The sequence below is a fragment of the Salvelinus alpinus genome, chromosome 2 (assembly GCF_045679555.1).
Source record: "Salvelinus alpinus chromosome 2, SLU_Salpinus.1, whole genome shotgun sequence".
Lineage (NCBI taxonomy): Eukaryota > Metazoa > Chordata > Actinopteri > Salmoniformes > Salmonidae > Salvelinus > Salvelinus alpinus.
This window is the reverse complement of record NC_092087.1, coordinates 113920344-113946238: the sequence shown is the minus strand read 5'-3', so window position 1 is coordinate 113946238 and position 25895 is coordinate 113920344. Positions and strand designations below refer to the sequence as shown.

The window sequence follows — 25895 nt, the reverse complement described above, 5'->3', positions numbered from 1 at the left end:
ACATTTCTCTCAAAAGCGTGACGGACTCCAGTCGGCAGAAGGCGATGTGCGTCTTTCATGCGACACTGCTAGTGTGACGTATAATCTAGTGGACGGGACGTTTCTTCGTCAACAACAACAACAGCAGCTAGTCAGCCACCTCACCACCTTTCTAGACAAAATAGTCGTTGTATAGTTGCACCTGTGTTTTAAAAATACGTATGTCTTATAGCTAGCTAGTTTCCCCATTTAATTTCATATATACGTTGTTAGGTAGCTGGCTTGATAAATTAGCCTATCACTAGGCTAACGAACGCTAGCTAGTTAGCTAACATCCCGACCATGAGTTCACTAAGCTACTCTCCTCCTGCTACAGAAGAGGACGTCTACTGGACGGAGAAAGAAGTTCTCGTGAAAGAGGAGGAGGAAGAGGAGGCTGTTACAGTAAAACAAGAAGTAGATGGTGAGGCTGTTACCGTGAACGAAGAAGAGAAAGACGTTACAGTGAAAGAAGAGGAAGACGCGTTCAGGATGAAAGAGGAGGAGGATGTTACAGTAAAAGAAGAGGATGATGCAGTTTTTGGAGTGAAAGAGGAAGAGATGACTGTCACATTGGAGGAGGAGAAGGAAGATCAAGAACAGGAGGAGGAGACAGGAGATCTGATTAAGACCAGTAAGTACTGTCTTAAAAACAGGAGCACAAACTATTGATGAACTAATGCGTGGTTTTAAAGCAGCGTTCTACTTAATGTTGATGCTTGAATATGTTATTATTTAATGTAGGAATTGATAACTACACTGTAAGATGTGTATACCACCAAAGAGCGGGTCACCAACAAAACCTTAACAATGGATTTACACGCAAAATCACATCTTTAATGTCTCACAGAATGGACTTGCTCTTATCATGACTCAAATTACATTGTATTACACTGGAGAGTGATTCCATGCCAACGTGGGCCGAAAATATTTTTCGTATCTCAGAATATAATGTTTTGGCAATTCTCTCATAGAAACCTCATTGGAGGAAGTATGTTCGGTATGTTTTTTACATTTGTAACACAAACCATGTTTGAGAAAACCCTGATAAAAGTGGCCATTTTAGGACCTTTTTAGACCTATACATGCCTCCTGTCAGACCCCATGACCTCTGACCCCTACATGATACAGACATCATCTAGTCATTATACTGTCAGACCCCATGACCTCTGACCCCTACATGATACAGACAACATCTAGTCATTATACTGTCAGACCCCATGACCTCTGACCCCTACATGATACAGACAACATCTAGTCATTATACTGTCAGACCCCATGACCTCTGACCCCTACATGATACAGACAACATCTAGTCATTATACTGTCAGACCCCATGACCTCTGACCCCTACATGATACAGACAACATCTAGTCATTATACTGTCAGACCCCATGACCTCTGACCCCTACATGATACAGACAACATCTAGTCATTATACTGTCAGACCCCATGACCTCTGACCCCTACATGATACAGACAACATCTAGTCATTATACTGTCAGACCCCATGACCTCTGACCCCTACATGATACAGACAACATCTAGTCATTATACTGTCAGACCCCATGACTTCTGACCCCTACATGATACAGACAACATCTAGTCATTATACTGTCAGACCCCATGACCTATGACCCCTACATGATACAGACAACATCTAGTCATTATACTGTCAGACCCCATGACCTCTGACCCCTACATGATACAGACAACATCTAGTCATTATACTGTCAGACCCCATGACCTATGACCCCTACATGATACAGACAACATCTAGTCATTATACTGTCAGACCCTCTGACCCCTACATGATACAGACATCATCTAGTCATTATACTGTCAGACCCCATGACCTCTGAACCCTACATGATACAGACAACATATAGTCATTATACTGTCAGACCCCATGACCTCTGAACCCTACATGATACAGACAACATCTAGTCATTATACTGTCAGACCCCATGACCTCTGACCCCTACATGATACAGACAACATCTAGTCATTATACTGTCAGACCCCATGACCTCTGACCCCTACATGATACAGACAACATCTAGTCATTATACTGTCAGACCCCATGACCTCTGACCCCTACATGATACAGACAACATCTAGTCATTATACTGTCAGACCCCATGACCTATGACCCCTACATGATACAGACAACATCTCGTCATTATACTGTCAGACCCTCTGACCTCTGACCCCTACATGATACAGACAACATCTAGTCATTATACTGTCAGACCCCATGACCTCTGAACCCTACATGATACAGACAACATCTAGTCATTATACTGTCAGACCCCATGACCTCTGACCCCTACATGATACAGACAACATCTAGTCATTATACTGTCAGACCCCATGACCTCTGACCCCTACATGATACAGACAACATCTAGTCATTATACTGTCAGACCCCATGACCTCTGACCCCTACATGATACAGACAACATCTAGTCATTATACTGTCAGACCCCATGACCTATGACCCCTACATGATACAGACAACATCTCGTCATTATACTGTCAGACCCTCTGACCCCTACATGATACAGACAACATCTAGTCATTATACTGTCAGACCCCATGACCTCTGACCCCTACATGATACAGACAACATCTAGTCATTATACTGTCAGACCCCATGACCTCTGACCCCTACATGATACAGACAACATCTAGTCATTATACTGTCAGACCCCATGACCTCTGACCCCTACATGATACAGACAACATCTAGTCATTAATCCATAGTGTGTCCATAGATGTTTGCCCAACGGAAGAAGTGGTCAGAAAATGACTTTTTGGACCTGAATGGCAAAACATTCAGGAGATGTGGGGGGCGGCAGGTAGCGGCAGGTAGCCTAGTGGTTAGAGCATTGGACTAGTAACCAAAAGATTGCAAGATCGAATCCTCGAGCTGACAAGGTGAAAATCTGTCGTTCTGCGCCTGAACAAGGCAGTTAACCCACTGTTCCCCGGGTAGGCCTTCATTAAAAATAAGAATTTGTTCTGACTTGCCTAGTTAAATAAAGGTTAAATTTTTTTTTAAATGTTCAAAGTTGACCCGTTTTCTATTCCCCACCAGACCATGAGACATCCATGTTTTAATCACTGGAATAGAGAAACGGTTGAGTTTGATATCATTGAAAAACAAAAAGAGTTGTTAAACTGTTTTATAATCCCCCCCCCCCCCCAATTTAAAAAAAAAATATTACATTTTTAACCTTTTAACATCAATTATCTAAAAACATGCAAACTCCTTGTTTGCACATGTTGTAGTTTAGACCCTACTCTACATCATCTGAGGTTTTTGAGTCTTGCCTGCCACCGGTTGAATACAGGGTGGGTGTCATTTCAATTATACACATAGAATTCATAGAATGGACCCTTCAGACCAGTGGTGGAAAAAGTACCCAACTGTCAAACTAGAGTCAAAGTAAAGATTCCTTAATAGAAAATGACTCGAGTAAAAGTCACAGAGTAAAATACTACTCGAGTAAAAGTCATTAAAAAAAATATATATACTTAAGTATCAAATGTAAATGTAATCCCTAAAATATAATTTTAAGTATAAAAAGTAAAAGTATTAATAATTTCACATTCCTTATATTAAGCATACCTGACCGCACAATGTTCTTGTTTTGTTATTTTACGGATAGCCAGGGGCACTCCAACACTCAGGAGTCATTTACAAACAATGTATTTGTCAGATCAGATGCAGTAAGGATGATCAGGGATGTTCTCTTGAAAAGTGTGTGAATTTGACCATTTTGCTGTCCTGCTAAGCATTCAAAATGTAACGAGTACTTTTGGATGTCAAGGAAAAGTACTTAGGTAGTACTTTAAAGTATCTTTACTTAAGTACTTTGCACCTCTGCTTCAGACCACTGCAGTACATCTGTGATAAGGTGCGTCTCGGTGAGAGGTGTAGGAGTCAGGCGCAGGAGAGCAGGGATGTCTGAGAAGCGTGTTTAATCACATAGTCCACCAATACAAAAATGGCACAGATGAAAATCCAAAAAACTACGCTCTCGATATTCAGAAACTCGTGCAAACGCACGGAGGAACAAACACAGTTCCGACACTTTACATACACGTGCGTAATAGTGAAAACAACAAACATCACATATAATCGAGCGCAAATACACACAAACTTAATCCCGCACGAACTAAGGCAGGCAAGTGCCCTATATACACACAGAAATAAACGCAAATGAAACCAGGGGCCTGTTGCACAAAACTAGGATAAGGGATTAAGCCAGGATATCTTGGTGATCCTGGCTCAATTGATCCGTAATCCGGTTGCACTAAAGATGGATAGGGGGCAGGAGGATATGTTATGGTATAAATTACCATGGAGATTTATTCTGTGGAGCTAGCCTGCTCCAGACCAGGCTAAATTCCAGGATCTATTTAATCTCATCCCTAATGTCAGTCAGCAGTCACCACAAATGGAAACCAATAGTTATTTCACTGCTCACTATACATTGTTATCACATATAACTAGACCCACTGTTATTATTTAAACGTTTGTGATCATTAATTTCAATGATTTGGGATAAAAAATTATTTTTAGATGATGTTGCTATCATTAGATAATTTACAGTTTCCCATAGACTATAAGGCTATATATAAAATGATAGAATATTAGGGCCACAGAGGGGAAAAAAACACAAGTCATAATATTGTAACCAGTTGTTTTAAAGGAGGACAGTTGTTAAAATGACAGATGTGGGGCATTTCGTGAAATTGTACTTCAGTATGGTTTCATAAACAAAGACATGCTGATGAAGTATCACATTGTCATAAGTATCAAAACTGTAAAAACAATATGTAGCTTTTCTGCAGAAAGAACCAGCCTCATAAATTTATGACTTTATCCTTTTTCTTCAGTGTGGCCCTAGTACTCTGTCATATAAACAAATACACATTCCATATGAATATAAAAACACAATGTGTAACATTATGTTCCTTTATTGAATAAGGACAAAACAAAGCAGGTAAACCATCAGCTCCTTTCGAAACTGAAGTCACAGTGACTCTACAAGATGGAAAGCACAGAATCCAAGCATATTATACAAAATGATACATACACATTCAAAGGTCTGTATATAACACACCCTGCATGTCTGCACACTAAAATAAATGCAGGACAAATCCATACACATCAACTGAACAGACAAATGAATGGATGCAGTAGCCTCCCTGCAGCCTTGTATTACACACAGTATACCGCACAAACATCATAAGAGGCCAAATTCGTCAAAAAACGAACCCAAAAAAACCCAAATTCCTCTGCCACCGCAGGACATATTTAACCAAAATTGAAAGCACACATACTAACTAAAATAATTCAACACATATTGGTCCCTCAGCAGCCGACCACTGTCGTCATCAGGGAAGATTGCCGGATTGTCCCAGTCCATGGCTGGTGGCACTCTGGGGGCCCTCTCCTTCCTCAGGCAGGCCACATTGTGGAGGACAGCACAAGCCACAGTAATATCACATGCCCTAACAGGGCTGACCCTTAATTTGTGAAGGCAGTGAAAGCGTGCCTTCAGGAGGCCAAAGGTCATTTCAACTCTGGCCCTGGTCCTGGCATGGGCATGGTTGTAGGCCTGCTGTGCTTCCTGGGGGTCTGTGAAAGGTGTCAGGAGAAAAGGCTGGCAGCCATACCCCCTGTCTCCCAGCAACACACCAGAGAATTCACCTGTCAACACAAAATCTCATCATTACTACCTCATAAACACAGTGATATTCTTGACACAGCCATGATGGTTATAAATAGGGGTTGTGTGGCTTACCTTGTGATAGGCACTGATAGATTTCAGAGGCCCGAAAGATTCTGGAGTCATGGACTGAGCCAGGCCATTTTGCCACAACATTGCTGATCACACAGTCAGCATTGCAGACCATCTGAAATCATAAGATGAGGAATATTACACCAATCAATGCACATCACTGGCAATGCAGAGTGTTCGTCAATGGACAATATCAAAAAGTTATGTTCACCTGAACATTAATGCTGTGAAAGGATTTCCTATTCACAAAATCGGCCTCATGGGCACCTGAGGGGGCTTTTATCCTTATGTGTGTGCAGTCCACTGCACCAATGACATTGGGGAAACCTGTCACACAAAGTAATGAGTATCCTACTATGTGTTAACAGTTGTCCTGTAATTTGTAGATCCTCTTACCTGCAATCCTATAGAACTCCTCTTTGATGTCACAGAGTCTTCTGTGGCCAGGGAAGGAGATGAAGACATCTGCTAATGCTTTGATAGCCAGACACACACTCCTTATTGTGCGGCAAATTGTGGCCTTGTTCAGCTGTTCTGCATCCCCCACTGAGTACAGGAAGGCGCCACTAGCAAAAAAGCGCAAGGCCACACAAACCATTTGCTCCACACTCAGTGCATGGCTCCGTGCAGTGCGGTGCTTAATCCTGGGACCCAGTAGTCTGCATAGATACCTGATGCCATCTGCAGAAAACCTGTATCTTTCATATAGATGGTCATCAGGGAAGGCCAGTGGGTCCAACCGGTCCCTGAAGACCCTTTCTCGCCTGAAGGCTCTCCTCAGCACAAGTGCTTCTTCATCCACCACATCTCGCACGAATGGGCATGCCATTGTCAGAGCAGAAAGGAACACACAATTTTGGGCCTTCATATAGGCTAGTGGCCACACCTGGTGCTGGGGGGGTGGGCAAAAGAGGGCGATGCCTTATAACGATGACTTGGTTGTACTGATTGCTGGGAAAATAAAAAAAACCTTAGAAAGATGCCACCGTCCTGTGTGCTCACAATAAGAGCTCATATGTCATGGCTCACTTGACTTTACGAGAATATACCTAATTTTTATTTTGAGCTGTGTCATCTTCTTGGAGCTGGGGGAGGAAAGAAAAATAATGATTAATACATTTGTGTTACAGTTAGCATACAGTGTACATTGAAGGCATATCTCACCTCCCTCTCAAGTTTTTTTATTTCAAGGTCCAGTTTCCTAATTGTCCTCTTTTTTATTTCGGACTCCAGTGCAAGATTTTCCATCTTTTTCTTCTTGTACTGAATGTCTATGTCTGCCAGTTCTATTTGGCGCCGGAGGTGGTTGCCATACAACTTTCTGATAGCTTGTGAGCTCTGTGAACACAATACAATTAGCGCAGCTGGAATTTGGCAGGATGTGGTGTCCTTTTATTGATACGCACTATGTTGCCAGGCTGGTTTTCCCACTGTATAGCATCTGGGTCCTGTAAAAGAAATTAGATTTTTTGATTTTGATGAGGACTCCTCACCATTGTAGAGTAAATAGTACTTTCACAGTCTTAACATGATACCTCATGCCTTCTGGAATCCAGAGAGATGGTCTCCTCCTCATCATCGTCTCCATCATGTGCTGTTGCAGCTGCACTGGGGCCTTCACCCTATCACATTTAATCGGATTCATATTGAAGCTAGTAGACAAGACATGCCAGGCCTACAGTATGCCTTTGATGGAGTACTCACTGGATCAGCATCGTCTGGTGCTTGTGCTGGTGGCTCTAACAGGAACACAGTGCTGCCAGACACTGCAAGGCAATAGGTAAACCAAAGTCAGACAGTCCAAATTGATTCAATATGAATGTGGTTGTATCCCATGTAGAGATGGAAGGACATACCTTGAATGAAGCGGGTGGCATCTTGGGAGGAACCTATGCTCGTCTCTTTCCCCCCAGGGATCCCCTCTAAGACGGGCCTGCCTTTATTTAGCTCCAAGGCCATGTCCTCTGCTGGGGTAAGGTCAGCCTTTGGTGACCCACCACCCGTGCCTTGTCTGTGGGTATTCTTTTTCACTGCTAAAACAGTACAGACAATGTGTGAGCAGGCACCTTCTGGGTACAATATATGCTTGTGCTTTGTTAAATATTAGTCAGGGACCATACCATTCTGCAGAATGTTCTTGTATTTTATTTTGACCATGTCCGTTTTGGCCCGTTCATGTTTAATCTACACACACACACACACACACACACACACACACACACACACACACACACACACACATTTAATGGAGTCACACTGCAAAAAATTACTTGGTATTTTTGTCTTGTTTTCAGTAAAAATATCAAAAAATTTATCATAGCTTTATACAGTGTGATGGAGTTACTTTACACAATTTCACTCATATCTGCAGTGCATTTCAATTAAAAATTTAACCGTTTCATAATTACAGTACAACTGCATTTTTGGAGATGTGAATTAAATATTTGAATTGTAATTGTGATGTTTCAGCGGAGCGGTGAGTGTGTAATTGTGCACTACTTACGCATTCAGGCGGTCTGCAATACTTTGCCACGCTTTTTCTCTTTGCTTTATCACTGTGGCGGTGTTGCCTTTCTTCTTAATTATATCTTTTACCTCCTCGTATGCCTCCATGAGGATTTGTGCTTCCGACGGGGAAAAGTACGCGGCTCTAGTTGCCATGGTAAATCAGTTAATCTGTGATCTGTGGCGGGGTCTATTTGAGTGAGCCGTGAGCGCGCACCTATCCAGGATTGGTTTCACCTGGCTTAATGAATCCGTGTCTGCTCATCCTGGCTTGGTCTTTGTGCAACCAATTAAGCCTGGACGCACATGTTTTGGCTTCATTGAGCTCAGCTGAGTCATTTATCCCGGATGTCTTAATTCTACTTTTGTGCAACAGGCCCCAGGTGTGAAAAGGATCACAGACAAAACAAACAGAAAAGGAAAAAGGGATCGGTGGCGGCTAGTAAACCGGCGACGCCGACCGCAGAGCGCCGCCCGAACAGGGAGAGGAGTTACCTTCGGTAGAAGTCGTGACAACATCATTGAAATTGTAATGAAATTTACATTTTAACTTCTAATTACTTCCACAAAGATGGCCGCCGGTCCGTCCAACCGTTGAATGTCAACTTAAATGGTCCTCTCTATTCTGTTTAATTTTTATGATTTCCAACAGGTTTCTTATGGAGGGTTGACAGTATAATTTAAAACAACTGATATTCCCATTCAAGTTCAACATTCTCTGATGTGTGGACCTCCAACCATCTTTGTGGTTCAACTTGGTAGTCGAAATGTAAATTTTATGACCATTTAGTACATTTTTCGACCAAAACATGACACCCATGAGAACAAGATTAGATTTGGAGCTCTACATCATTTTTTTTTATTTTTTTAAATCTCACCAAGTTTACGTTTAATGGTGTAATGTTGTGAAAACTGACCTTGTGTTATTGAGGAATGTAGGGGGGGGGGGGGGGGGGGGTCTAGTCTAGATTAAACCTCATAGGAAGACAGTTTTTCATGTGGAGGTTTCATTCAGGCCTCTGTTTAACTAAATAATATGTTTGTCTTTGGCAGGAGAAAGACCAGACTCTCCCTCGGACAGCAGGAAGAGTCCTTCAGGGGAACCAGACCCAGAGATGCCCAAACCAGCCAAAGGACATCACTGCTCCCACTGCGGAAAGAGTTTTACTAAGTTACGAAACCTAAAAGAGCATGAGAGGACACACACAGGAGAAAAGCCTTTCCAATGTCCCCAGTGTGGAAACAGTTTTAGTCAGTTAGGGAGCCTGAAAATACATAAGAGAATACACTCTGGAGAGAAGCCTTACCGCTGCTCCCACTGTGGAATTACTTTTACCTGGTTAGGAAGCCTGAAGTCACATGAGAGAATACACACAGGAGAAAAGTCCTACCACTGTTCCCACTGTGGAAAGAGTTTTAGGTGGTTAGAAGGCCTGACAAAGCATGAGAGGACACACACAGGAGAAAAGCCCTACCAATGCTCCCACTGTGGAAAGAGTTTTACTCAGTTGGGGAACCTGAAATCACATCAGAGGATACATACACAGGAGGAGAAGACATACCACTGCTCTCATTGTGGAAAGACATTTTCCCAGTCAGAGGACCTGAAATCACATGAGAGAATAGAGAGGCTGTGTTCTGACTTATGTTTTTGACTGAGAATTAGTGTTTTTGTTCATGCCAAATGAAATCGTATTGTTTATATGAAATCATTAAAAAAAAACTTTACTTTTGCTTTTGTTTTTTATCTGGAGACCTGATCATGTCTAAAATCAGATTGGAACATTTGCTCTGTTGGAACATTTTGCCACACTGCCATATACGACATCACACAACAGGTTGAAGTCAAAGAGGGGTTTCTTTGACTTATGAGATATGTGAGCAGAAGAAATATGAGCAGAAGATGCTGCTGAATGTGTGGCCACGACTCACGACTCATTCAGTTCTGCAGAACAGCAGTGTGTTGCCTATACCCTTACAGGAGGAAGCTGTTGAGGGTGGATGGCTTATTGGGGCGTGTTGTCTACTCATTCAACGTATATTTACCTTCTTGCTAAAGCAACTTGAGTTATAATAGTCCTCTCTCTGTGTTCTTACTGGTTAATCTCTCTGTGTTCTTACTGGTTAATCTCTCTGTGTTCTTATTGGTTAATCTCTCTGTGTTCTTATTGGTTAATCTCTCTGTGTTCTTATTGGTTAAGCCACAACGGAGACAAATTAAAGCTGTACTCAAGTTGCACTGAAGCTCAGAACAATTTGTATTTTATTAATGGTTATCTCCTACCAGTGTGCTGTGACACTCGTAGGGTTGTTTGACAAATCACACCTTTTCTATGCCTACAAACATTCTAAATTCCATTCGAAAGTAGTATTTGGAATATATATATATATATAATATATATAATAGTTTCTACACAATATTGATACATGAGGCTCCAGGACTCTTCGCTGGCCACTCCAGAACAGAACACTCCAGAACAGAACACTCCAGAACAGAACACTCCAGAACAGAACACTCCAGATTTGATTTGAGTTTAGGGTTGTTGTCCTGCTGGAAGACCTACAACCTTCAACAGAGACACAGACGTCAATTCAATGTCTAGCAACTGGAACGAGCTGCAGAAAACAGTAAAACTGGACAGTTTTATATCTTCATTCAAAGACTCAATCATGGACACTCTTACTGACAGTTGAGGCTGCTTCGTGTGATGTATTGCTGTCTCTACCTTTGTGCTGTTGTCTGTGCCCAATAATGTTTGTACCATGTTTTGTACTGCTACCATGTTGTGCTGCTGCCATGTTGTGTTGTCATGTGTTGCTGCCTTGCTATGTTGTTGTCTTAGGTCTCTTTATGTAGTGTGGTGTCTCTCTTGTCGTGATGTGTGTTTTATCCTATATTTTTATTCATTTTTAATCCTAGTCCCCGTCCCCGCAGGAGGGCTTTTGCCTTCTGGTGGGCCTTCATTGTAAATAAGAATGTGTTCTTAACTGACTTGCCTAGTTAAATAAAGGTTAAAAAACACACTCTATTATGCATGGGAATAATGCTGGTGTTTTTAATGTCCAACATGATGGTGTTTTATATCCAACATAATGGTGTTTTTAATGTGCAGCACAACATGACATGGTAGAAGCACAACATGACAACAACATGACAGCAGCACAACATGACAACAACATGGTAGCAGCACAACATGACAACATGACAACAACATGGTAGCAGCACAACATGACAACAACATGGTAGCAGCACAACATGACAACAACATGGTAGCAGGACAAAGCATTGTACAAACATTATTGGCCACAGACAACAGCACAAAGAGGAAGAAGGTAGAGACAACAATACATCAGGCAAAGCAGCCACAACTGACAACTGACATTATATTGTCAGGATTGGAGTTAAATCCTTAACTAGGTATTAATTTATTAAAATGTTATTAATTAAGCAGACTCATATCAAACCAACAACCCTGGCGTTGCGTGCGCCATGCTTTATCAACTGAGCTACACGGAACTATTCTACCAGTATATATTCATAATGTACATGTTCACATGTAGCTACACGTCTGCATAGACGAAAGTATTGGCTGTAAGAAGTCAGACAAAACATATTTGCTCATCTTTAAATATTTTTCTAAACTGCGTTACTCATTCCAGTCAGCTGACGGCGATATGCGTCTTCAGATGGTGACGTCATATCTAGTGGACTACACGACACCGGAAGCTGTTTCAACAACACGGATGCTGACTCATTCAACCACCTCCGTAGCCTGGTAGCCAACATACAACCGAAAACATTGAAGCTCTTTGGACCATTTTTGTGTATATTGATCTCGGTGTTTTTAACACACCTATCTACTATTTAACTTAAACGTAACTTGTTTGCTCAATTTACACATTTGTTGATTATACTGAACCTAAGCTAATCGTCAATGCTAGCTAGCCCACCATGAGCTCTCCAAGCTACTCTCCTCCTGCTAAAGAAGAGGTCTGCTGGACGGAGAAAGAGGGTCTGTGGCTGAACGTTGTCGTGAAAGAAGAGGGGGAAGAGGAGGATGTTTCCGTAAAAGGAGAGGAAGAAGCTTTCAGAATGAAAGAGGAGGAAGAGGAGGCTATCAGTATCACGTTTAAAGAAGAGGAAGAACCTTTTGGAGTGGAAGAGGAGGCTATCTCAATAAAAGAGGAGGAGGAAGACGTTTGGAGAGATGAAGAGGGAGAGGAAGAGGAGACTGAAGATCTGATTAACACCAGTGAGTACTGTCTTAAAAACACAGCCAGAAACTCTGCAGTTGTTGAACTAATGTGTGGTTTTAAAGCCAAAGGGGCATTGCACTGAAATGTGCTCCTCACCAGAACCCCAAATATAAGCTCGTAAAGCTCCGTTGTGTGTAAACAATGCAAATGTAAACAAACACTGTATTTGACTCAAAACGTATTTAAAACGATCATTTTGATCTCATGGTCGGTCCATGCATCCACAGCTCTGTCTATGAATTAGAGTTGTTCCATTCCTTCAAACCCTCCGCTACTCTCCCCTATCTGTTCATTAGGACAGTGGAGACTGAATTAGAGTTGTTCCATTCCTTCAAGCCCTCAGCTACTCTCCCCTATCTGTTCATTAGGACAGTTGAGACTGAATTAGTTGTTCCATTCCTTCAAGCCCTCAGCTACTCTCCCCTATCTGTTCATTAGGACAGTTGAGACTGAATTAGTTGTTCCATTCCTTCAAGCCCTCAGCTACTCTCCCCTATCTGTTCATTAGGACAGTGGAGACTGAATTAGAGTTGTTCCATTCCTTCAAGCCCTCAGCTACTCTCCCCTATCTGTTCATTAGGACAGTGGAGACTGAATTAGAGTTGTTCCATTCCTTCAAGCCCTCCCCTACTCTCCCCTATCTGTTCATTAGGACAGTGGAGACTGAATTAGAGTTGTTCCATTCCTTCAAGCTACTCTCCCCTATCTGTTCATTAGGACAGTGGAGACTGAATTAGTTGTTCCATTCCTTCATGCCCTCAGCTACTCTCCCCTATCTGTTCATTAGGACAGTGGAGACTGAATTAGAGTTGTTCCATTCCTTCAAGCTACTCTCCCCTATCTGTTCATGAGGACAGTGGAGATATACAACGTTTAAGTACCAAATCAAGTGTTATTGGTCACATACACATGGTTAGCAGACGTTAATGAAATGACATTTTATTTCTTCAGCCTCATGAGGTTGAAGAGACGCTGTTGCACCTTCTTCACTACACTGTCTGACCATTTCAGTTAGTCTGTGATGTGTACGCCGAGGAACTGAAAAGTTTCCGCCTTCTCCTCTACCCTCGGCTACACTCCCCTATCTGTTTATTAGGACACTGAAGCGTTTAATGACCAATAACAGGGGAGGTTCACATTTTTTTAGAGGTATGAGGGGTATGGCTCTACCTTTCTCACTCATTATTATTTATGATCCATTCATGATTATCCCTAATCGTGTTAGCATCCACATTAATATACAAGTGTTCAGAAACATATTCTATTCTTGTGTGACTCGTATGACACGATTACATTATTTACCGTTCATTTCTGTTGGGTACAACATCATCTGAAACGCAAAAACTGCAAATGCATCCAACATGTTTGTAGAGTCACAAGCTTGATATAGTTATTATGTTATAGGAATGTGAGACCAAATACTAAACTTATGACTACTTCAATACACATATAAGTGAATTTTGGCCAAATACTTATTACGCATTCAAATGTGAGAGACTAGATACATGAAGTCATTTTATTTCTAAATGGTAGAACAGATACCCTGAAAATACCCTCAAATAAAAGGTGACGTTCTGTGCTGTCTCATATGAAACATTTGATCTCATATCTAAAATTCTGGTATAGAGTCACTCTTCCCTGTCTGAATAAATACGTAGGGGAGTATATATCGTTTATTTAAGCAATTAGGCCCGTATACCACAGGTATGTCAAAACATTTATTTTTACTGCTCTAATTACCTTGGTAACCTGTTTATAATAGCAATAAGGCACCTCAGGGGTTAGGCCAATATACCACGGCTAAGGGCTGTACTTAGGTACAGTCCAACTCCCATATTACCTGGCCTCTTTACTAACCTGTAGGAGTAGGAGTTACCCTACCCAATCACAGGGATGGAACACTGGAAATTCCAACTGCTGCTACAGACGTAGGAAAAACAGCTGAGGCATTCCATGTCATTTCAGCAACTGATCTCTGAGGAAATGAAGCTAATTGATTAGCCCTTTTGATTTATAAGGATTCACATAATATTCTATATATATAGTGTTCAACATCCAATTAGGACCAAACTTCTTCCTACCTTTTGAGTAGACATTAGGAATCCAACAACCAGTATATATTTTTTCATAGACAGCTACTATCTATCTACTTAAATTTGGAATAAAAAGGTCCCACGGTTGCGTCAAGTGTTTTTTGGAGAGACAGAAAGGAGAGGGGGACCCTTGTCCTCCATTACTACTGTACTGCTAATATTCACAAGATAACCTTTTGGGTTTTTACATTAAAAAATAAATATATATTTCAGACAATGACGGCCTAGGAACATTCATAGAGGAGGAAGGACCGGTGTGTTCCTTTATGGAAAAGAACTCATGTCAAACACCATCCCTGGTCTCCTTAGTCTGTGCTCCACTACCATCCCTGGTCTCCTTAGTCTGTGCTCCACTACCATCCCTGGTCTCCTTAGTCTGTGCTCCACTACCATCCCTGGTCTCCTTAGTCTGTGCTCCACTACCATCCCTGGTCTCCTTAGTCTGTGCTCCACTACCATCCCTGGTCTCCTTAGTCTGTGCTCCACTACCATCCCTGGTCTCCTTAGTCTGTGCTCCACTACCATCACTGGTCTCCTTAGTCTGTGCTCCACTACCATCACTGGTCTCCTTAGTCTGTGCTCCACTACCATCCCTGGTCTCCTTAGTCTGTGCTCCACTACCATCCCTGGTCTCCTTAGTCTGTGCTCCACTACCATCCCTGGTCTCCTTAGTCTGTGCTCCACTACCATCCCTGCTCTCCTTAGTCTGTGCTCCACTACCATCCCTGGTCTCCTTAGTCTGTGCTCCACTACCACCCCTCGTCTCCTTAGTCTGTGCTCCACTACCATCCCTGGTCTCCTTAGTCTGTGCTCCACTACCATCCCTGGTCTCCTTAGTCTGTGTGTTTTATTCTAAAATGTATCACAATACCCCATTATGCCAAAGCAAAAACAGGTTTAGATTTTTTGCAAATATATTGAAACTATTCCCCAGGATAACTAGTCTCAGAGTAATGTAAGATCCCAGGATAACTAGTCTCAGAGTAATGTAAGATCCCAGGATAACTAGTCTCAGAGTAATGTAAGATCCCAGGATAACTAGTCTCAGAGTAATGTAAGATCCCAGGATAACTAGTCTCAGAGTAATGTAAGATCCCAGGATAACTAGTCTCAGAGTAATGTAAGATCCCAGGATAACTAGTCTCAGAGTAATGTAAGATCCCAGGATAACTAGTCTCAGAGTAATGTAAGATCCCAGGATAACTAGTCTCAGAGTAATGTAAGATCCCAGGATAACTAGTCTCAGAGTAATGTAAGATCCCAGGATAACTAGTCTCAGAGTAATGTAAGATCCCAGGATAACTAGTCTCAGAGTAATGTAAGATCCCAGGATAACTAGTTTCAGAGTAATGTAAGATCCCAGGATAACTAGTCTCAGAGTAATGTAAGATCCCAGGATAACTAGTCTCAGAGTAATGTAAGATGCTTGGAAAAAGAAGCTGAAAAGAATAACAGAACGGCACCATTAGAACTAAAATGTGTCGCCTGGATGTCAGACACCCATCCCTCCAAACTGTAAATAAATAATAAAATGTGTCTCCTGGGGCCTGTTGCACAAAAGTAGAATTAAGACATCCGGGATAAATGACTCAGCTGAGCTCAATGAAGCCAAAACATGTGCGTCCAGGCTTAATTGGTTGCACAAAGACCAAGCCAGGATGAGCAGACACGGATTCATTAAGCCAGGTGAAACCAATCCTGGATAGGTGCGCGCTCACGGCTCACTCAAATAGACCCCGCCACAGATCACAGATTAACTGATTTACCATGGCAACTAGAGCCGCGTACTTTTCCCCGTCGGAAGCACAAATCCTCATGGAGGCATACGAGGAGGTAAAAGATATAATTAAGAAGAAAGGCAACACCGCCACAGTGATAAAGCAAAGAGAAAAAGCGTGGCAAAGTATTGCAGACCGCCTGAATGCGTAAGTAGTGCACAATTACACACTCACCGCTCCGCTGAAACATCACAATTACAATTCAAATATTTAATTCACATCTCCAAAAATGCAGTTGTACTGTAATTATGAAACGGTTAAATTTTTAATTGAAATGCACTGCAGATATGAGTGAAATTGTGTAAAGTAACTCCATCACACTGTATAAAGCTATGATAAATTTTTTGATATTTTTACTGAAAACAAGACAAAAATACCAAGTAATTTTTTGCAGTGTGACTCCATTAAATGTGTGTGTGTGTGTGTGTGTAGATTAAACATGAACGGGCCAAAACGGACATGGCAGCAGGTCAAAATAAAATACAAGAACATTCTGCAGAATGGTATGGTCCCTGACTAATATTTAACAAAGCACAAGCATATATTGTACCCAGAAGGTGCCTGCTCACACATTGTCTGTACTGTTTTAGCAGTGAAAAAGAATACCCACAGACAAGGCACGGGTGGTGGGTCACCAAAGGCTGACCTTACCCCAGCAGAGGACATGGCCTTGGAGCTAAATAAAGGCAGGCCCGTCTTAGAGGGGATCCCTGGGGGGAAAGAGACGAGCATAGGTTCCTCCCAAGATGCCACCCGCTTCATTCAAGGTATGTCCTTCCATCTCTACATGGGATACAACCACATTCATATTGAATCAATTTGGACTGTCTGACTTTGGTTTACCTATTGCCTTGCAGTGTCTGGCAGCACTGTGTTCCTGTTAGAGCCACCAGCACAAGCACCAGACGATGCTGATCCAGTGAGTACTCCATCAAAGGCATACTGTAGGCCTGGCATGTCTTGTCTACTAGCTTCAATATGAATCCGATTAAATGTGATAGGGTGAAGGCCCCAGTGCAGCAGCAACAGCACATGATGGAGACGATGATGAGGAGGAGACCATCTCTCTGGATTCCAGAAGGCATGAGGTATCATGTTAAGACTGTGAAAGTACTATTTACTCTACAATGGTGAGGAGTCCTCATCAAAATCAAAAAATCTAATTTCTTTTACAGGACCCAGATGCTATACAGTGGGAAAACCAGCCTGGCAACATAGTGCGTATTAATAAAAGGACACCACATCCTGCCAAATTCCAGCTGCGCTAATTGTATTGTGTTCACAGAGCTCACAAGCTATCAGAAAGTTGTATGGCAACCACCTCCGGCGCCAAATAGAACTGGCAGACATAGACATTCAGTACAAGAAGAAAAAGATGGAAAATCTTGCACTGGAGTCCGAAATAAAAAAGAGGACAATTAGGAAACTGGACCTTGAAATAAAAAAACTTGAGAGGGAGGTGAGATATGCCTTCAATGTACACTGTATGCTAACTGTAACACAAATGTATTAATCATTATTTTTCTTTCCTCCCCCAGCTCCAAGAAGATGACACAGCTCAAAATAAAAATTAGGTATATTCTCGTAAAGTCAAGTGAGCCATGACATATGAGCTCTTATTGTGAGCACACAGGACGGTGGCATCTTTCTAAGGTTTTTTTTATTTTCCCAGCAATCAGTACAACAAAGTCATCGTTATAAGGCATCGCCCTCTTTTGCCCACCCCCCCAGCACCAGGTGTGGCCACTAGCCTATATGAAGGCCCAAAATTGTGTGTTCCTTTCTGCTCTGACAATGGCATGCCCATTCGTGCGAGACGTGGTGGATGAAGAAGCACTTGTGCTGAGGAGAGCCTTCAGGCGAGAAAGGGTCTTCAGGGACCGGTTGGACCCACTGGCCTTCCCTGATGACCATCTATATGAAAGATACAGGTTTTCTGCAGATGGCATCAGGTATCTATGCAGACTACTGGGTCCCAGGATTAAGCACCGCACTGCACGGAGCCATGCACTGAGTGTGGAGCAAATGGTTTGTGTGGCCTTGCGCTTTTTTGCTAGTGGAGCCTTCCTGTACTCAGTGGGGGATGCAGAACAGCTGAACAAGGCCACAATTTGCCGCACAATAAGGAGTGTGTGTCTGGCTATCAAAGCATTAGCAGATGTCTTCATCTCCTTCCCTGGCCACAGAAGACTCTGTGACATCAAAGAGGAGTTCTATAGGATTGCAGGTAAGAGGATCTACAAATTACAGGACAACTGTTAACACATAGTAGGATACTCATTACTTTGTGTGACAGGTTTCCCCAATGTCATTGGTGCAGTGGACTGCACACACATAAGGATAAAAGCCCCCTCAGGTGCCCATGAGGCCGATTTTGTGAATAGGAAATCCTTTCACAGCATTAATGTACAGGTGAACATAACTTTTTGATATTGTCCATTGACGAACACTCTGCATTGCCAGTGATGTGCATTGATTGGTGTAATATTCCTAATCTTATGATTTCAGATGGTCTGCAATGCTGACTGTGTGATCAGCAATGTTGTGGCAAAATGGCCTGGCTCAGTCCATGACTCCAGAATCTTTCGGGCCTCTGAAATCTATCAGTGCCTATCACAAGGTAAGCCACACAACCCCTATTTATAACCATCATGGCTGTGTCAAGAATATCACTGTGTTTATGAGGTAGTAATGATGAGATTTTGTGTTGACAGGTGAATTCTCTGGTGTGTTGCTGGGAGACAGGGGGTATGGCTGCCAGCCTTTTCTCCTGACACCTTTCACAGACCCCCAGGAAGCACAGCAGGCCTACAACCATGCCCATGCCAGGACCAGGGCCAGAGTTGAAATGACCTTTGGCCTCCTGAAGGCACGCTTTCACTGCCTTCACAAATTAAGGGTCAGCCCTGTTAGGGCATGTGATATTACTGTGGCTTGTGCTGTCCTCCACAATGTGGCCTGCCTGAGGAAGGAGAGGGCCCCCAGAGTGCCACCAGCCATGGACTGGGACAATCCGGCAATCTTCCCTGATGACGACAGTGGTCGGCTGCTGAGGGACCAATATGTGTTGAATTATTTTAGTTAGTATGTGTGCTTTCAATTTTGGTTAAATATGTCCTGCGGTGGCAGAGGAATTTGGGTTTTTTTGGGTTCGTTTTTTGACGAATTTGGCCTCTTATGATGTTTGTGCGGTATACTGTGTGTAATACAAGGCTGCAGGGAGGCTACTGCATCCATTCATTTGTCTGTTCAGTTGATGTGTATGGATTTGTCCTGCATTTATTTTAGTGTGCAGACATGCAGGGTGTGTTATATACAGACCTTTGAATGTGTATGTATCATTTTGTATAATATGCTTGGATTCTGTGCTTTCCATCTTGTAGAGTCACTGTGACTTCAGTTTCGAAAGGAGCTGATGGTTTACCTGCTTTGTTTTGTCCTTATTCAATAAAGGAACATAATGTTACACATTGTGTTTTTATATTCATATGGAATGTGTATTTGTTTATATGACAGAGTACTAGGGCCACACTGAAGAAAAAGGATAAAGTCATAAATTTGAGGCTGGTTCTTTCTGCAGAAAAGCTACATATTGTTTTTACAGTTTTGATACTTATGACAATGTGATACTTAATATTCTGGCACATCAGCATGTCTTTGTTTATGAAACCATACTGAAGTACAATTTCACGAAATGCCCCACATCTGTCATTTTAACAACTGTCCTCCTTTAAAACAACTGGTTACAATATTATGACTTGTGTTTTTTTCCCCTCTGTGGCCCTAATATTCTATCATTTTATATATAGCCTTATAGTCTTTGGGAAACTGTAAATTATCTAATGATAGCAACATCATCTAAAAATCATTTTTTATCCAAAATCATTGAAATTAATGATCACAAACGTTTAAATAATAACAGTGGGTCTAGTTATATGTGATAACAATGTATAGTGAGCAGTGAAATAACTATTGGTTTCCATTTGTGGTGACTGCTGACTGACATTAGGGATGAGATTAAATAGATCCTGGAATTTAGCCTGGTCTGGAGCAGGCTAGCTCCACAGAATAAATCTCCATGGTAATTTATACCATAACATATCCTCCTGCCCCCTATCCATCTTTAGTGCAACCGGATTACGGATCAATTGAGCCAGGATCACCAAGATATCCTGGCTTAATCCCTTATCCTAGTTTTGTGCAACAGGCCCCTGCTTGCTCCTTTTTGTTTTGTCAACTTTTCGATATTCGTTACTCAGCTCACTGGTCACGATAACAACACCCACCCGTAGCACGCGCTGTTACGTGTAACATTTGATACCGGAGCTACGAGGCATGCGCTGAAATCGCTTAGCAGTAAACTTCAAAGCAGTGTGTCACTTTATCAGCAGTGATCAATGACGTCTGAAGCTTCATTTCGTCCCTAATCTTTTGATATGCAAACACGTTCAACACACATCATGTTTTAGTTGGGTTCTAACTGGTCTCCGGTAGTTGGGCTCCATCTTTCTGACCATAGCTAGTTGACTAAATAGCTAATGTTAGCTGGTTTGCTAAGATAACAGCATATAGCTAATGTTAGCTGGCTAAGATAACTGCATATAGATAATGTTAGCTGGCTGGCTAAGATAACTGCATATAGATAATGATAGCTGGCTAAGATAACTGCATATAGATAATGTTAGCTGGCTAAGATAACTGCATATAGGTCATCATATATTGTTAGCTGGCTGACTAAGATAATTCGCTGACCATAGTGACTACTTTTCAGTTTCATGTTTTCTGTGAATTAGACTATGGGAGTTTTGTAACATTTTCCACCTTGGCTTATTGCTAGCACTCTGACTGACTTCTGGAATCTATTTTGGATGTAAGGGATTTTGTATTTTCTGTATGTCTCTGCTCTTTTTTATGTTTTAGTTGGGCTCCAGCTCCGGTAACGTTAGTTGGTCTCGCTGACCATAACCGTGCTGATTGGCTACGCTGGTTAGGCTAATAGCTAGTTGGCTAAATAGCTAATGTTAGCTGGCTGGCTAAGATAACTGCATATAGCTAATGTTAGCTGGCTGGCTAAGATAACTGCTAAGATAACTGCATATAGCTAATGTTAGCTGGCTGGCTAAGATAACTGCATATAGATAATGTTAGCTGGCTGGCTAAGATAACTGCATATAGCTAATGTTAGCTGGCTGGCTAAGATAACTGCATATAGCTAACATTCTTTATTTGGTTAGATGGCGTTATGTATTTCCAAAACTGTGGTTTACTTTAATCACTCAAGTCATGAGTGCAAATTATTGGTTTAATTTTAAGTTATACATTTTAAGTTATTTCTGTTGTAGTTTACATCATAGGGAATAGGCTGGTCCTCCATATTAATTCACACCTGACTTTGGCATTCTTCTAAATTCTGATTGGTTTAATGTAATAACTCCAAAAATAGAACTGTATGGTGTTATTTTGCATTTTGCATTGGAAATGTTGGAAATGGAAATGGAACATTGGAAATGTTTTAATATTTTATTTGATATTTTATAAACAGTACAAAAGATACACATACAAACAACATCATAGAAACATTAACTACATCACACCTGCCCAGACCCACTAGAACACACCTCCATCTCCATTAACTACATCACACCTGCCCAGACCCACTAGAACACACCTCCATCTCCATTAACTAAATCACACCTGCCCAGACCCACTAGAACACACCTCCATCTCCATTAACTACATCACACCTGCCCAGACCCACTAGAACACACCTCCATCTCCATTAACTACATCACACCTGTCCAGACCCACTAGAACACACCTCCATCTCCATTAACTACATCACACCTGCCCAGACCCACTACAACACACCTACATCTCCATTAACTACATCAGACCCACTAGAACACACCCCCATCTCCATTAACTACATCACACCTGCCCAGACCCACTGGAACACAGCCAGAGCATTCATCAGCACCTAGCACCTATCCAACTCTGAGGTATCTCACTGCACTCTCAAATGCCATGTTTTGAAATATACAGACAGACAGATTAAAAGTAATTTTACATTGTATAACTGTACTTCTGACAGCCAACTTTCTAACTCCGCCCATACCTTTATGACATCATAACATTCCCAGAAGGATTATTGAGTCATTGTTAGTTTTACACTGAAGACATGACTCTGACGTTGTGCTGTAGAATTTGTGAATTTTGTCTCTTGTATAATAAGGGACTATCATTTGTCCCAACATCACAGGCCACAGACTATTTTTTTTATTTTCTCCCCTTTTCTCCCCAATTTTCGTGGTATACCAATCGCTAGTAATTACTATCTTGTCTCATCGCTACAACTCCCGTACGGGCTCGGGAGAGACGAAGGTCGAAAGCCATGCGTCCTCCGAAGCACAACCCAACCAAGCCGCACTGCTCCTTAACACAGCGCGCCTCCAACCCGGAAGCCAGCCGCACCAATGTGTCGGAGGAAACACTGTGCACCTGGCCCCCTCGGTTAGCTCGCACTGCGCCCGGCCCGCCACAGGAGTCGCTGGAGCGCGATGAGACAAGGATATCCCTACCGGCCAAACCCTCCCTAACCCGGACGACGCTATGCCAATTGTGCGTCGCCCCACGGACCTCCCGGTCGCGGCCGGCTACGACAGAGCCTGGGCGCGAACCCAGAGACTCTGGTGGCACAGCTAGACCACTGCGCCACCCGGGAGGCCCTCAGGCCACAGACTTTGATGCAGTTAAAGACTTACAAAAGTGTTTCCGCAGTTTAAGATCAACTGAGTTTTTTTAATGGTGTTTCTCCCTGTGCACCTGCCAATGTAAATCCTTTGAACGAGACAAGTTACCAGACAGGACATATTGCTAATGTTCTTCCCATTAATAACCTGAATGACAATTAACTTGTGGGCGGTTGTGGTGATGACGTCCTATTGGATGACGTCGTCCATCGGGATTCCCCAAAAAAGAAGACGCTCTGGATTGATCACTGGAGTCAGATGTGAAGGAGGAGGTTGATCATCAGGAGTCAGATGTGAAGGAGGAGGTTGATCATCAGGAGTCAGATGTGAAGGAGGAGGTTGATCATCAGGAGTCAGATGTGAAGGAGGAGGTTGATCATCAGGAGTCAGATGTGAAGGAGGAGGTTGATCATCAGGAGTCAGATGTGAAGGAGGAGGTTGATCATCAGGAGTCAGATGTGAAGGAGGAGGTTGATCATCAGGAGTCAGATGTGAAGGAGGAGGTTGATCATCAGGAGTCAGATGTGAAGGAGGAGGTTGATCATCAGGAGTCAGATGTGAAGGAGGAGGTTGATCATCAGGAGTCAGATGTGAAGGAGGAGGTTGATCATCAGGAGTCAGATGTGAAGGAGGAGGTTGATCATCAGTGAACCTCTAGGATTGTGGCTGGGCTGGCGTTTCCTCTTCCAGCTTGGTCATATATTTTTACACATTGAATGTTGATACTGTGAAACTATGTTATATATTTGTACCTCCTGTTTCATGAAGTGATGTCACTAAGTACTGCCCCTATATATACAATGGATTCGGAAAGCATTCAGACCCCTTCACTTATTCCACATTTTGTTACATTACAGCCTTATTCTAAAATTGATTCAATCATTTTTCCCTCATTAATCTACAAAATACCCAATAATGACATCACAATACCCCATAAGACATCACATTGGCCCATAATGACATCACAATACCCCATAATGACAAAGCAAAAACAGGTAAATAAAAGAAACATTTTGATTTTCTTTAAAAGACAAGGACATTTCTAAGTGACCCCAAACTTTTGAATGGTAGTGTAAATTTACATGATGTATTGTTACACCATGTAGGAGCAGTATAGACTTAGTCTGTTCATTATATACATCTACATGATGTATTGTTGCACCATGTTGGAGCAGTATAGACCTAGTCTGTTCATTATATACATCTACATGATGTATTGTTACACCATGTAGGAGCAGTATAGACCTAGTCTGTTCATTATATACATCTATATGATGTATTGTTACACCATGTAGGAGCAGTATAGACCTACAGTAGCTAGCTGCTAATTTAGATGTAATATAACTTAATGAAACTGCCTTAAATATGCTGTGGTAAACAATTTTTATTCGCACTAATCAATCAACACATTCCTGTCTTTGTATGTCTCAATATAATAGTATTATTTAATTAAATCCATTTAAAATAATCTTTGTCTGAAAATAAAATATGATCCTCAACTGCGTTTCCCCTCCAGTCAGCAGACGGCGATGTGCGTCTTTCAGGCGACGCTGCCAGCGTGACGTATAATCTAGTGGACGGTTCTTCATAAACAGCTCGTCAACCACCTCGGTAGCTTGCTAGCCAACATAGCCGAAAGATTCAAGCTATTTATACGCTTTAGGTGTATATTAGCTACTGTGTTTTCGACACACTTAGGTCGTATCTAGTTGTTAACCTATATAATTTAATATTACGTTATTTTGTATTAGTCAGCTATAGTAGCTGGCTGGTTAAATTAGCACTAGCCTAGTCGCTAATGATAGCTAGCTAGCTAACATCCCTGAACATGAGCTCACTAAACATCTCCCCTCTCGTTAAAGAAGAGGGGGTCTGCTGGACGGAGAAAGAAGCTCTGGGGCTGAACATTGTCGTGAAAGAGGAGAAGGAAGAAGAGGATATCACAGTAAAAATAGAAGTAGAGGGTGAGGCTGTTACAGTGAAAGAAGAAGAGAAAGACGTTTCAGTGAAAGAAGAGGAAGACGCATTCAGAGTGAAAGAGGAGGAGGATGTTACAATGAAAGAAGAGGAGGAAGAGAAAGAGGAGGATGCAGTTTTTGGAGTGAAGAATGAAGGGGAGATAACTGTCACATTGAAAGATGAAGAGGAGGAGATAGGAGATCTGATTAACACCAGTAAGTACCACCTTAAATTCGTTTTTAACTTTGGATATTCAGAGTTGGCTCGTCAATACCTCTTCAACGGAGGGCCCAGGATGATGACTGATATGTCTAGAATCAGACGACGTAGAGAACAAGCTACCCCTTGTTTTCTCAGTTCCGTTTCCAAAAAGTGACTTAACATATATATTTGAGAAGGGTCTATCTGCTGACCGCAGACTGGGGGGCACTGCATGTAGTGATTTTCATGTAGTGATGTTTTACTGCACACCGTGCCCCCCAATAGTGCCATGTGAGAGTTGGGTTGGCTACACCAAAGATAATGGATATACTGACAAGATGTCTCTCCGCCCTAACAAGGCGAGTCGTTGTCCACAAAGCGGCACTGCGGGTTGTGTATCTCCCGCCTATCCTTTCTTTGGATTGGTGGATACATCTTATTATTGTAATCTATTGTTTATATTCTATGAGGGTTGTTGACGTCAACTGCCTGTATTCAATGGAGAGAGATGCTAAGCTA

General features: G+C 42.1%; 5 protein-coding genes across 12 annotated transcripts in view; 3 read left to right on the top strand and 2 right to left on the bottom strand.

The window, feature by feature from the left end:
• LOC139548844 (zinc finger protein 180-like) overlaps window positions 1-25895 on the bottom strand; it is a 274302-nt gene that overhangs the window by 223027 nt on the left and 25380 nt on the right. The gene's annotated exons all lie outside the window — the stretch shown is intronic.
• LOC139549575 (zinc finger protein 239-like) lies at window positions 42-10073 on the top strand. Of its 2 annotated transcripts, XM_071360224.1 has the most exons (3): window positions 42-652; window positions 8716-8868; window positions 9393-9530. In XM_071360224.1, exons 1-2 carry the CDS (start codon window positions 322-324, stop codon window positions 8841-8843), a joined length of 459 nt encoding a protein of 152 aa, XP_071216325.1. In that variant the 5' UTR covers window positions 42-321; the 3' UTR covers window positions 8844-8868; window positions 9393-9530. The 2 variants fall into 2 exon arrangements, with proteins under 2 accessions (XP_071216325.1, XP_071216316.1); XM_071360215.1 differs by lacking the exon at window positions 8716-8868 and having other exon boundaries at window positions 9393-10073.
• Window positions 4992-8728, bottom strand: LOC139550129 (putative nuclease HARBI1). Of its 3 annotated transcripts, none has more exons than XM_071360778.1 (7): window positions 7691-8728; window positions 7539-7600; window positions 7370-7456; window positions 6999-7282; window positions 6231-6919; window positions 5838-5949; window positions 4992-5743 (listed from the first exon to the last, which is right to left on the bottom strand). In XM_071360778.1, the coding sequence occupies exons 5-7, from the start codon at window positions 6297-6299 to the stop codon at window positions 5373-5375; spliced, it is 552 nt and encodes a 183-aa protein (XP_071216879.1). In that variant the 5' UTR covers window positions 6300-6919; window positions 6999-7282; window positions 7370-7456; window positions 7539-7600; window positions 7691-8728; the 3' UTR covers window positions 4992-5372. The 3 variants fall into 2 exon arrangements, with proteins under 3 accessions (XP_071216879.1, XP_071216894.1, XP_071216887.1); XM_071360786.1 differs by lacking the exons at window positions 7539-7600; window positions 7691-8728 and having other exon boundaries at window positions 6999-7381.
• LOC139549325 (putative nuclease HARBI1) lies at window positions 12047-19933 on the top strand. 5 transcript variants are annotated; one of them, XM_071359735.1, is made up of 11 exons: window positions 12048-12592; window positions 17058-17234; window positions 17325-17386; window positions 17469-17555; window positions 17643-17684; window positions 17753-17926; window positions 18006-18041; window positions 18140-18694; window positions 18764-18879; window positions 18976-19087; window positions 19182-19933. In XM_071359735.1, the coding sequence occupies exons 1-7, from the start codon at window positions 12292-12294 to the stop codon at window positions 18039-18041; spliced, it is 879 nt and encodes a 292-aa protein (XP_071215836.1). In that variant the 5' UTR covers window positions 12048-12291; the 3' UTR covers window positions 18140-18694; window positions 18764-18879; window positions 18976-19087; window positions 19182-19933. The 5 variants fall into 5 exon arrangements, with proteins under 5 accessions (XP_071215818.1, XP_071215810.1, XP_071215828.1 ...); XM_071359717.1 differs by having other exon boundaries at window positions 12047-12592; window positions 17753-18041; XM_071359709.1 differs by having other exon boundaries at window positions 12047-12592; window positions 17753-18694.
• The window catches only part of LOC139548873 (zinc finger protein 180-like), a 241669-nt gene continuing 240506 nt past the window's right edge, over window positions 24733-25895 (top strand). Inside the window, exon 1 of the mRNA XM_071358790.1 lies at window positions 24733-25390. Within this exon, the coding sequence (XP_071214891.1) occupies window positions 25045-25390 (346 nt within the window). The 5' untranslated portion in view covers window positions 24733-25044. The remainder of the gene's footprint in view (window positions 25391-25895) is intronic.